The sequence below is a fragment of the Ricinus communis genome, chromosome 8 (genome assembly GCF_019578655.1).
Source record: "Ricinus communis isolate WT05 ecotype wild-type chromosome 8, ASM1957865v1, whole genome shotgun sequence".
NCBI lineage: Eukaryota > Viridiplantae > Streptophyta > Magnoliopsida > Malpighiales > Euphorbiaceae > Ricinus > Ricinus communis.
The window spans coordinates 19,406,954-19,420,500 of record NC_063263.1 but is presented as its reverse complement, the minus strand read 5'-3'; the positions used below and the strand labels follow the sequence as shown (position 1 = coordinate 19,420,500).

Here is a 13,547-nt window from a genome sequence, read left to right as displayed (position 1 = left end):
TTTTGTGAAGTCTTTAAAAGTAAGTTAGTATTTAAAAAGTCATTGACTTTTATAGACATAGACTTTTATATACTTTTAATGACTTTTTATGCATTATTATGAATAAAAATTCTTAAGATTTCTCTTTCATTTTTCTTCAAGATTTCAATAGAATTTTTTTTTTGAAAACTCATTTTTTTTTTTTAAATTCTCCTCCAGTATCGTTTTCATTTCTCTTCACTATATTCTCCATCTTAAAAAATATAAGAAATTGGATGAACCTCAGAAATTAAAAATTATTTATTAATAATATTTTCTTGTACTTATACATATAAAAAAATTAATTAAAATTTTTTAATTTAATTTTAAAAGGGCCATCATAAAAAATATGAATTTTAAATGAAGCATTTAGTGAATTGTTTTGAGCAAACAACCCCATCATATATAGACTTTTAGGTTTTATTAGAAAGATTATTTGGATACTTTTTTTATTGATAAACGTGATTGTTAGTATAGGTATTTATCAAATAATTAGTAAGCGTGATTATTGTTAGTTTAAGTATTTATCAAATAAGTTAATAAATAAAATAGAATGAGTATGAGTATGATATGAATTTGGTGGTTTAATTGGAGACAAATTGTAATATGATAATTTCTTTTAAAAAAAAATTATTCTCTAGACAAAAAAAAAATAGTGTTCATGTTATGAAGTAGAAAATTTAAAAATGATATGAATTGAACACAACAAATGAAGTATGTTGCTTATGTATGAATTGCATATAACATTATGTGGAATATGTTTAAAGTAAATGAAAAAAATGAAAAAGATGAAGAAAATAATGAAAAAAATGATTATATTCATTTTTAAATAATTAAATAATAGTATGTGAAAATCAATAAAAGTCTATTAATGTCTACAAAAGTATTTTTAAGTAGTCTATGAAAGTCATTCATAAAATCACGAACACTATAAAAATTATTAAAAACTCAGGAACTTTTTAAAAGTAGTTCATTTTAAAAAAGTCTATAAAAGTCTTAATTAAATACATCCTCCTAAGACAGTTAGTTGCTACTTTGTGGGATAAGTAGAACGCTCTCGATGATTTAAGTTTTATAATCCCACTACCTGATCTCTCTTTGAGATAGAAAATGCGAGATTTCTTGAGGATGTGGAGTTTGTGGGGGAAGGATCAATGAATGTATCTTTTGATGAAAAAAATTATCTTTGAAGCAGAGAAATTCATTTCTCTTTCCAATATTGTTATTAAAATTGACCAGGCAATAATTTTTGACATTGTTCAAGAAACAACTCAAATTTAAGATAATAATGAAGTTCTTCCTATACAACAAACTCAACAACCTCAAGAAGTGCCATTAAGGAGGTAAACTAACGAAAGAGAAGAATGCGATTCTAGATGATTATTATGTATTCGTCTTAGAACAAGAAGATTTTGCAGGCTTAGTAAAAGATAATCCAATCAACCTTCGTGAAGCTCTTCAAAGTTCTGATTCTCAACGTTGGATTAATGCCATGCAAGAGGAGATGAAATTCATAAAAACAATGACGTTTGGAGTCTAGTTGAATTACCTAAAGGAGCAAAATCCATTGGTTGTAAATGGATATTTAAAATCAAAAGGGATTCAAAAGGCAATGTTGAAAGATACAAGGCTCATCTAGTCGCTAAAAGATTCATTCAAAAGGAAGGCGTTGATTAAAAATAGACTTTTTCTCCAATTTCATCTAAAGACTCTTTTAGGATAATACTGCCACTTGTAGCTCATTTTGATTTAGAGCTACATCAGATGGATGTAAAAACAGCATCTCTCAGTGGAGACATTGATGAAACGATTTACATGGTTCAGCCAGAAGACTTTGAATTTAAAAAATTCAAATTCTACGGTTTGTAAATTAAAGAAATTCATCTATTATCCCAAACAGGCTTCTCACCAATGGTATCATAAATTTCATCAAGTGATTACCTTATATAGTTTTGAGGTAAACATAATTGATGATTATGTATATCACAAGTTCAGTGGGAGTAGGTTTATCTTCCTCCTGTTGTATGTTGATGAAATACTATTGGCTAGTAATGATATAAGCTTATTGCATGAAACTAAGAAATTTCTCACTAAGAATTTTGAGATGAAGGATCTTGGGGATGCCTCTTTTGTGTTAGACATACAAATACTGCAAGACTGCTCTTAAGGTATTCTTGGCATATCATGAAAAGGCTATATCGAAAAGGTGCTAAGTAGATTCGCCATGAAAGATTGCTCGCCTGAAGATACATTTGTAGCTAAATGAGATAAGTTTAGTCTCACATAATGCCCCAAGAGTGACATTGAAATAAAATAGATGTAAAAAATTCCATATACTTCGGTAATAGGAAGTCTAATGTATGTTCAAGTTCGTACTCATCCCAATATAGCATTTATAGTGGGGTTGTTAGGCAGATACCCAAGTAACCCGTGAATGGATCATTGGAAAGCAGGTAAAAGGGTTATGCAGTATTTATAGAGAATAAAATTCTTCATGCTAACATATAAAAGATCAGACAATTTAAAGATCATTGGGTATCCTGATTTCTATTTGCAAGATGCCAAGATAGTAAATGATCCACTTTGGGTTGTGTTATTATGTTGGTTGGAGGAGCTACATCTTGAAAAAGTGTTACATAAAATGTGTAAAATGATGCACATATGTGAGACTTCTAATGACCATCTTGTTAAGTTTAGGATAAACTATTTTTATTGATTTATAGTTATAATTTTTTTAATAAGCACAATAGATTTCCTCCGTCATTTTTCTTACCATGAAATTTCAAAAATTATCATCAGAAAATATTTTTAAAAATAAATTAAAAATATGAATATTTATTTTAAAATTTTGAAATAATTGGATAAAATTATTAAAAAATATAAAATTTAAGATTTAATTTATAATTATGCCTTTTTCATTTGAATCTCAATACTTAAAATTTATATAGCAAGAATAGGTAAATTGGCAAGTCAAATAAAATTAATGTGATTAATTGGTACTTAAAATATTTAGTAATAGGTGTTTTAGTAAAATTAATTTACCAACTATGGAAAAGACTGAAACCTATTTTAGTGTAAATTGAAAGTAGATTATTTTATTTTGGGACAAAGAAGTATTATTTTGGATAAAGGGTTAAATACCCTCCTAAATTTGTAGTTTATGACTAAATAAGTCTAGTTTTAACTATTTTAATAAATAAGCTTATAACTTCTATTTAAAATAGGTCCAGATTTTGAAGAAATTATGAATATATCTATCATACTCATTATTTAAATTAGTTAAATAAAATAAAATTTATACAATATTAATTAATAATCAAAATAAAATAAAATATAATTTAATTTCTTAAAATTTTATATATTTTATTGAAAAGATAAAAATTAATAATTATTGTTCTATTTCACTATCATCGTTGAATTTGCTAAACCATCATTAACACCGTTGCCATCAATTTCATTAGTTTTAGTCAAAATTTGAATTTATTTAACCTTTAGATAGAAGTTATGGATCTATTTATTAAAATAGTCGAAATTAAACTTATTTAGCCCTAAATTAAAAATTCAGGGGCTATTTGATGATTTGTTTAAAAAATTACACCTATTAAAACATATTTAAGCTTTCTTTTTCCATTTTTTTAGCATAAACATAGACATTGTTTGGATGTGATTAAATGGTAATTGGCGCCTTCCTCTCTTTCTCATCTGTCAAGTAGTACACAAACACACACAAAAAGCATTCACTCTTTCTTTGACTACTGACATGCATAAGAATCACTCACACTTTTAAAGTCACAGAATTTCCAATTTGCTAGCAGACTTTATGCTTTTTCTTTTTCCTCAATTGGTAACTCTCTCTCCTCTCTCAGTTATTACTTTCTTTGATCACTTTCTCTCTCCTTGCTTGCATTTTGGTTTTGCTTCAAAGGAATTGTAACTTCCTTAGCTCTATCACTTGTTTAGGGTTTTGGGTATTCTGTTTTAAGCTTGAATCATATTAGTTTTGTCTTTAGTTTTGGGTTTTCCTTCGTCATCCTATCATGTAATATTTCTTACCTTAATGTGCCCACATTTCTTTGAGTTCATTCTTATATCCTTTTTTGAGCTTTTTCCTTTTCTGGTTCTTGGGTTGTCTAGTGTTTATGATGTCTTATGTTAGACTCACATCCTTAAATTTGGTATATTCTTGCTATATTTTTATTGGACTTATAATGTTCTGTTTGTATTGGGCATTTTTCTTTTAATGATAAAGGTTGAATTTTGACCATTTAATGGAAGTAAAAGATTTTGAGGTGTAAAGAGATTGCAATCTTCTGCTGAAGCTTATCTTCTTATTCTATGAATTGAAAGCCATCTTAAAAGATTTGACTTCTCTCGTGAAAAGTTCTTAACTTTTCCTAAAACACCAAGTGACACAGCAAGAAAGTTACCATCTGCATTTCATATTTGATGCTACATTTGTCCCCCAAAAGTTATTATTTCCTTTTTTTTAATTTGACTTTTTTCAAGAGAAAAATGATAAAGATAATATTTAGTGTGAAGTTGAAATAGCCGAAGGTGTTGAATTAGGCTGTGTAACTTTCATTTACCTTCTGGTCTCTAAAAAATGAATGATCTAACTTTTTGTTTGGTCTGATTTCTTTGAAGAAATTAATCTGAGGTAAGTGCGAAGTTGTTAGTGACCTGAAGTTCGCGAGGACTTTGTGCTATCATTTGATGAAACAGCATGTAACTAGTATATTTACCTCATAAAGGGAAAAATAAAAATTCTGTGTTGGTATATTTTGCTGCTAAAATTAAGATTCATTCTTTGACAAAGCCTAGGAGTTAAAAGCCCTAATTGATTGTTTCATCACCACCATTATAGATTTAGCAATTGGAGGGCGAGTCGTCATTGGAATGATGTTGGAGGTCATGGATTCAGTGGATGTGTGCCCAACTGAGGATGCTCTTAGCACCTTGTTAGAGTACCTGGTTGATCCAAAGCTACCCTCAAAATCTGCTGCAAGGATTACACCGACACAGTTCGATCAGGAATTAGTTGGAAAACAGGTGTCCATTGCTTTCTGTCTTTGACCTTTTCTTCTGATTATCTGTCTTATATTGGAATTTTGCAATTACTACTGTAAATTTCTTGGTGTTTGGTCTTCTGTTAAAGTTTTGTTTTTAGATAACTTATTTTAGGTTATGGTAACTACTTCAGAAAACTATTAAAAAAAAATTAACATTGCCGTTTATGATTTTAACTCATATGAATCACGTAAGGAATTGTTCAAGAGCAATGCAGGAAAAGTGAGCTTTAAAATATATGCAATCGTGATTCTATTGGTGGAAGCTGTGAAGTTAATTTCTTTTGGAGGCCTGAGTTGCACATAGGCATTCCTTTTTGTGGTTTTTCCTTTTACATAAAAATTTGGATACTGCAATGGAGGACAAAAAAGACCAATACATATAGGTTCGCTTGGCTGATTCTCCGTATTGAGAAAACAATGTTATTAGAAATTATAGTGGACTGGCTAACTGGACTTCAATTCATTTGGACTTCCAATTAAGAACTATACCTTCACTTTCATTAACCTGGCTAAATGGAACAAATTTAACATGTTATAATGCTCCAAAGAGCCCACCATGTTTTATACTAAACTCTGCACCAAGTGAAGTTCCCTCTTCCTGTTCGTAAAACATGATTACCCACATTCTCGTTAATGTATATATAACATCAAACAATATATTTCTTGTTTCCTTTCCCTTCTCTCACACATAAGCATTCTTAGTTCTTTATTACAGAAAGGAATATTAGGTAAAGATCTTAACAATATTCTAAGAAATGCTTTATTACATCTGCATTATTTGTTAGAAGTATCTTCAACTGAATAAAAGAGCAAAAATAAATATTAAATGCTATTTGTTTGTTAGCCATCCCTGGAGTGTTGTTTTCCATTCTCCATATTATCATTTGTGCTGGATGTGAATGTGCACAGAGGCATACTCACATGTTAATATCTGTAAATGTCACCATAAGGTACTGTTTGTTTGGGATATCTAGTTTACTTAGCACTTATCACTCAGTACTCACTCTTTAACTTCTCTCTTTCCTGTTGCGATTGATTTCTTCAGGTTCATGCAGTTGTGTTACTGTATAATTATTACTACCGGAAGCAACATCCCCATTTAGAATATCTAGGTTTTGAGAACTTCTGCAAGTTAGCTGTAATTTTGAGACCTACTTTACTGGCACATCTGAAACTAATGCAACTATCGAATGATACTGAGCTGGATAACCTGGAAGAAGAGGTTTCACTGACAGAGAAAATGATTATGGATGCATGTGATATATCAACAACCCTAGATGCATCCAGGCAAGCTCCAACCATTGAGGGATGGCCAATTTCCAAGGTTGCTGTTTTTCTAATAGATTTGAAGAAGGAGAATTGCTTACTGAAATTTGGTTCCATCACTAAAGGGGTTTGGTCGGTGATTGAGAAAGATATGGATCTCTCTAATAAAAGTTCAAGGGGTACAATTGACCCAGAGCATGTAACCAAGAAGAAAAGATTTATCAGAAAACCTTTGAATAATGTGTCAGTAGCTGATGAGGCGGATCTTCAGCAACTTGCGTTTTCAGCAGTCAAGGAAGTAACGGGTAATTGATTATAGAATATAACTTAGCTTCCAATACTATTTATATATGTAGGTAACTTTGAACAATTTTAATGCTGGTTAAGCTTTATCCTGCTACTAGCTTGTAATTGAGGTGCCAATTCATATGGAATTATTAATTAAGCTCAGTAAATTATAAGCTTAACGGAAAATTCGATATTCCAACTATAGCCCACCGCTTAGGTTTGTGTATTTCCTAAAACTCATTATTATTATCTTGGCTTGTATTTTAATCTTTAGTGGAAACTGATGATTGAATATTATCCTCATGTTGGAACAGGAATTAATCAAAATGACCTTTTGATTTTGGAAAGACATGATGTATATTCTACGAGTAAAGAAAAGGCAGCTGCATGCTTTTATATAATGCAGTATGCCCAATCAAACAACAATAACATTACCAAAACTCCTATTGAAGATGCTCTTAATAGGTTTGGTTACTACAAAACCTTCCCCTTTTAGCAATGCACTTTATATTGGTTTCGCTATGTAAGGTTTCATTGTGGCTTAAAGTTGGATGAGAAATTGGTTTTCCTGCTTTCTGCAGTATTTCATGTGTATATTGAATCAAATATATTCTGTTAGACTTTGGCAGATCATTCCTCTACTATCAAAACTAGGTAACTTGTTATTTTACACACAAATGGAATTCTTGCTTTATGTTTCTGGGAAATGTTTATTATAAAATTATATGTTTGCATAGGAAAAATATAATGTGCATTACAACATATTTGAACTATGTAAATTGCATACAGATTGTGTGTTTGTATGTTTATGCAGAAGCTGAAATGATCTGCAAATCCAGCATATTCTAACATGACAGTTTTCTTCTTGCTTATTAGCTCAGGGACCAAAGTTCTTAAGCGTTTTTGTCATTGGTTTTAATTTAAATATTTCTCCTTTTTGGCTGCTATAAGACTTGTCAAATTTCATTTATCTTGGGATATATGATTAAGAGAAACAGCTATAAAAATGATGTGGTAATATTTGTTAGGTGAATCTTTTTCCTGCAAATTTTTTGGTTATTGGCTCGAGCATCATAAGTAGTGAGAGTTTATATTTCTGTTTTTGTTTCTTAATCATTAAATGTTAAGGTATTAAGAAACAAAAGAAAATATGAAATCAATCTAGTAGTTAGACGATGACGTTGGAAAGAAATATATTGGGTATACTTTCTTTTTTCCCTTTTTAATTCTTAGTTGCTGGAATGGTTAATTGATAATTATTTTGGGATTAAGAATGCCGTTTGTGATGTAATGTATGGTGGAATTTCTGGAGGAATTACCTTTTATGATGATTTATGTCCCGAATGGAGTTTTCCCTGTAGTTAAATTCTATTCCATAAAATAGCACTTCAGTTGAAGCCATCAAAGGCTCCATCACTAAAGAAAAAACTGTGAAAGTAACTGGCCTTTACTATTGAGTAGCTTGCAAGGCCCTCTGTTTGTAAGGAGTTCTAGCCGATGGATCCATACCTCAGTTGTTGAGTACTTCCATTTGCTTCCTTACGCGGGAATCCTTTCAGACTGGCTCGCCAGGTAAAATTTTCTGATACGTTATTGTTTCTGTTACTGAAAGCTTATAATTTATCGGTATTAGTCAGTACCTAGTTGTTGTTGGATCAAATAATGCCTCCTATGTAAGATAAGGTATAACAGATTTTGTGTGAAAGATGCTACTAAAGAAACAACCAAATATCTGTTACCTTATAGAAAGCCAACTTTTTGCTTTTCTGCTAGTCTTGATTTTCACCTATTCACTTCCCAAACCTATTTCTTCTTCCCACTTCTGTGATTTGAAACTTTTGTTATTTAATTTTACATTGCACTCCTATTTGACTTCAATATTGCATTTGAAAGGAGAAATATGAAATGGTATGATTAGGATTTGACAATACAATATTATCTTTGATTTATTACATTCATGAATTATGTTAGAGTTATGAATGTGAATAAATGTCCTATTTAGGTGGATATGAAATATGTATAAGTCATTATTAAATCTAAATCAACAAGCGGTTTTCCACATTAATAAATTTAGGTTCATTCATGAATCTAATATGTAGATTTTACTTTAATGAAAAGAAATTTCCAAGTTCTCACATGAATAATCTACTTGTTTACATCCTAAAATTATTAGAATAATATATAACAGAAAAGTAAGGGGTTAAATACATCCAATATAAAAATAGTGTTAAACTTAATACATTGACAATGTTTATGTATTTGTATTAACAGAAACCAAGGGAGGCCATTGTCCCCTTTATAAGCGTGGCTTTACCACTGAATACTTTAAAATATTTCTTTGGTTGTGTCCATGTACTTATCATTTATGACACAGGGGTGACTCCCGCTACACTATCAATTCTCAGGTTTGTCTTTTCAACAGGAAATCCAGTAGTTTGCAAGTTCAGAACCCAGGATCAGAAACCATAAATGTTAACAGCTCCAAAAGGATAGAAAGACCTTGTATACCAGAAGCTCCTAAAAGTTCACACGATGGGGATCTAGGTAGCAAGAAAGGCTCTGGATCAGCAAAGCAGCGTGAGGATGATGGATTTTATGCGGTTGATTTGACTGATGATATTGATGGGCCCCGCAAAATGGAAGTGGACGACTCTTTTGTGGCTCATGCTGAAACCAAAGACAAAGTAACAAATGTTGTTAGTAAAGTTAAACCTCAGAATTGCCAAAAGAAGACTTCTCTAGATGGGTCTTCAAATGGTTCAGTAGATAAGGTTAGATTTTTGTTACTTGCATATAAAAATCAATTTAGTTAGGAGCATACTTCTATTATTCTAATTCTGGATGTGCATGAATATAATTCTTAATAATTCACTGTAGAAATACTGAGTGCTTGTAAAAGAAATCGATGTCAAATAACTTACCATGCACACTGTTTTATCATAGTCATTCAGCTGCCCCTTCATTCCTTTAGTTTTTCTTTTTCTTATGATTCTTGGCTTTTGTGATAATCATCATCAAAATACTGATCCATGCTTGTGCTGTGAGCTATATTTGATATGGAGGAAGACAATGATAAAATGAAGATTTCCCAGTTCTGTTATTGTCTTGCACATGTGCAAGTTTCTGCAGATTTCACTTGCATGTGTACTTTCCCTTTTTCTACTCATAGCTATTTAAATCGTGTTGTTTCTGGTGATTTTGAAGGCTATTTAATGGATTTATCATCTATTTGTGTAACTCTGGCCTGGGGCAATGGTTACCTGATACGGCAACAATTTGTTGCTGGAATATGAGGTATATATATATATATATATATATATATATATCTTAAGTTATTCTTCAGTAACTATCTTCTAGTTGTCGAAATAAATAACTATTACATGCTTGTGTCTTGCATGCATATCTGAGATTTATCACTGTAGAGCTGAAGCCTGCATTTGGGTGTCTTCCTATGTTGTTACTCTTGTCTAGGAGTTTTGGTAGTTATCTCTTAATTTTTTTAGTAGTTATCATGTGAGCTGCCACTATGTATGTAGGCTAATATGGCTGACATTTTGAAGAGGCAGAAAATTAGCAGAGATGAACCTGCTGCCAGTAGAAACAAGGACTTGAAAGGGACCTCCTCAGATCAAGATGGGATTCCAAGAAATGGTCATGCAATTGTTAAGGATCGTTCAAATTCCAATGATCTTGATAAATTACGAACTGTCATAGCTTCAAAAGATCAGGAACTCTCACAAGCTGCATTGCAAGTGGTTTTAAGCAAAAGAGCTAAACTGGTATGATGCTTTTCTCTACAACTGACCATTTTCAACATGCAAATGTGCCTTTTAAATGATTACACTCTCAACTTGCACATAGACTGCAGACAACGTGCACATTGGATTAGTAATTAGCATGATCATATTTTCTATTAAATGTTCTCTTAATAGGATGGTAATTCATAGGTCAATGTAAGTAGATAGATGATTGTTTTGTACCTAAACATATCAGTTATAACTAAGTACATCTTCCAATTATATATTGGTACCCATGTCAATAATATACATGAACCAAATCACCTTAAATAGGATGCATATTGTAGCTATTATTTTAATTGGCATCTTCCACATTTGTATTGTGATTGAAGTTCCCAGATTTCTGAATTTCTCTGTGTTGGAAGTATCATGTTAAAAAATTTTACATATGGATGCAGTGTTTACAGCTGCGAGACATTGAAGATCAGATTGCCCAATGTGATAAAAATATCCAGACAATTTTGAATGGTATGATTTGATTTCCATCTAGCACTTTCATTCATCCCTTTTCCTTTCTCTTAAATGTATTCCATTAGAGTAACAAATGAGCAGGATCAGAAACCTTAGCCTACTGCTGGTATATACTGGTAAGATTGACTTGTCCTGTAGAATCCTTCCTGTATCTTATGGTTCATTGCAAACACACTGAAGAGTCCTGACTTAGTAGAACTAACAAATGACTAGTAAAGTTCCATTTGATAGAAAAGAAAGAATGAAATGTCTACATGGCTTGAAAATTTTCTTGCTACCCTAGTCTTTTCTTTTATTACTCACTTCAGTTGCATAGTCACTTTGCATTTTTCATAATTAGAATTCACGTTTTGGTCATTGTCTGTGTATCACATGTACTGAATGCACATACAGGAATCCAACAGCTCTAATTTTTTTAAATTTTTCTCTTAAACTAATTGTTATGACTGTACTTTACCTCCATGGTCTCAACTTTGCAGGTAGGTATAAGACCAAATCTAAACTAGTGTTTGTTTTCCTTCTAATAACAGGTGGTGAAGGTGATTTGGCCCTGAAGATAGAATCACTCCTAGAGGGTTGTAATGATGTATCCCTAATAAGTCTTGTCAAAGAAACTCAACATTGCAAGGAGGACCAACCCTCAACTCCACTGATCAAAAGTACAAGACTGCCTGCCAATATACCGAATAAGCAAAATCCATGTCAGGCAAGTTTGTGCATCTTTAGTTTGTCTCGTTGCTTGTGTTCTTGAAACTTAAGCTATATGAAATACCAGTACCTATATGATTGATTGTTACTTCTTGCACTATCAAAATGGTGCTCTATACTTCAATTTTTACATGGTAGACTTCCCCATGTCATCTTAGCGTGGGCATTACCTGCGGGTGGGTGCACAAAATTTATAGTAGGTGATTGTGTGGCTTTGCTGCATTTGACAGCAATGTTAGCAAGTGCGGCCTTAAAAGACATAAAATTACTAAAATTTAGTTGGAAGTTCAACAGTCTTTTTTAGATAATTTCAGAATACAAGTCCTTTCTTATTGATTGTTGTGTTTACTTGTGTCTCTAATTGTTCCATTGAATAAATGAGAATCTTGAGTTAATTTTCTACTCCGCTAGTGTTTAGTCACTTAGTAACTGAGGGTCTTAATCACAAACGTTGATCTTTGCGTCAAACGGTGATTGAGTATTATAAGTAAGCAAAGCTTTCTTAGTATGTTATATGTTGAGTAATTGGTGGCTTTCACCACAAGTATTAGTATTCGCATCAAGAGGCTATGAACAACTAAAGAAAATGAAGTATACTCATTCAAACTACAAGAAGAAATATTCAAAGTATGAAAGTATTTACTAGTGTTAATCTTGTGTAATTGTCTGCTGACACTCAATTCTGGATTTTATGTGTTTAGAGTAAAGCCTTATCTCGAGCCCTTTCTGGGTGTCTTCTGCACAAAAATGGAGGAAAAGAAGTTTAGCTATTTGCTTGTTTGTTTGGTCCAATAATTTGATTCATATGCTTATAAATGTCTTGTAGAGGTTAAAATTGCGTTTACAGATAGTTTGCAGATTTCCCATACCTCTTCTTGAAGAAAAAAGATGGAAATACATACTTCATTTTACATTGAACCTAATGAACTTACCGTTGATTCTGCAGGAATTGGATGATTTATGTCGTCAAAAGAATTGGATATTACCAACTTATCAAGTGTCCGCACCAGATGGTAATATAAAATTCCGTGATGATGGCGAAGAAAAAAAAAAAAAAAGAGGGGAGGAAAAAGAGAGGAGATTTTAAGTAAAATGCTGTTTAGTGCACATCGAGCCATGCCATATTCATTAAACGTAATGTGGTTCTTTTGTCTTTGAAGGTGGATTTCAAGCCAATGTAATTGTGAAAGGGAAAGATTGTGAGTACTCAACTGGTGGTGGTGATCTGCATCCTCATCCACATGAAGCAAGAGAATCAGCTGCTCTGCAGATGTTGTCCGAATTGCATAAAGCAGAAATTGTCCAGTAGATCCTTCAGAATGAGATGACAGTAGCCATGGTTAGCTTGAGATACCCGGCTTCTTTAATGTATTTGGACGGCAAAAACCTACCATTTAAGACTTGGGAAATCCCAAATGGAGTAGATGAAATCAGTTTTTTTTCTTTTTTTAGAGTTGTGATACTTTAGTATTTAGATGTTTCTCTCAACCCCACAAAGATAAAAGCAATGGGGAGGAGAAGAAAATAGAAATTATAGTTGCAGTACTCGTGCATAACATAACAATCATTAACTACCGAAACGAGAATATAGCAAACTACTTGTTCACTCCATACGAGCTTTTCCTACAATTACTGGCAGCGCTCTGATATTCATGGATATGTGCAAAACTTTTGGCGCCATTTGTGCTCAGACAGACTATGAATGTATAGCAATTTTAGACGAGGGAGACAGCTATTTTTCACTCAAAAATAAATTCCGACCTTTTTTCTTTTTTCTTTTTCTTTTTTCTTTTTTCCTATTGAGAGAAGGTCAGAAATTTGCCTCGTCCTCAGCAAATTTCACCAAAACCTTCAAAATTGAGTACTTGGGGTCGTCCTCAACTGTGTCCTTGGATTCAAAAATGGCCCTCATTGCATATACCGAAATCGG

General features: G+C 32.0%; 1 protein-coding gene across 4 annotated transcripts; it reads left to right on the top strand.

Annotated features, from left to right (window-relative positions):
* The first annotated feature begins 3,708 nt into the window (after nucleotides 1-3,708).
* Nucleotides 3,709-13,398, top strand: LOC8266748. Of its 4 annotated transcripts, none has more exons than XM_015727736.3 (11): nucleotides 3,709-3,862; nucleotides 4,883-5,067; nucleotides 6,133-6,658; nucleotides 6,956-7,106; nucleotides 8,103-8,213; nucleotides 9,064-9,412; nucleotides 10,208-10,420; nucleotides 10,837-10,906; nucleotides 11,440-11,615; nucleotides 12,564-12,630; nucleotides 12,778-13,398. In XM_015727736.3, the coding sequence occupies exons 2-11, from the start codon at nucleotides 4,915-4,917 to the stop codon at nucleotides 12,924-12,926; spliced, it is 1,965 nt and encodes a 654-aa protein (XP_015583222.1). In that variant the 5' UTR covers nucleotides 3,709-3,862; nucleotides 4,883-4,914; the 3' UTR covers nucleotides 12,927-13,398. The 4 variants fall into 4 exon arrangements, with proteins under 4 accessions (XP_015583222.1, XP_015583221.1, XP_015583219.1 ...); XM_015727735.3 differs by having other exon boundaries at nucleotides 10,202-10,420; XM_015727733.3 differs by having other exon boundaries at nucleotides 10,178-10,420.
* The last annotated feature ends 149 nt before the right edge of the window (nucleotides 13,399-13,547 follow it).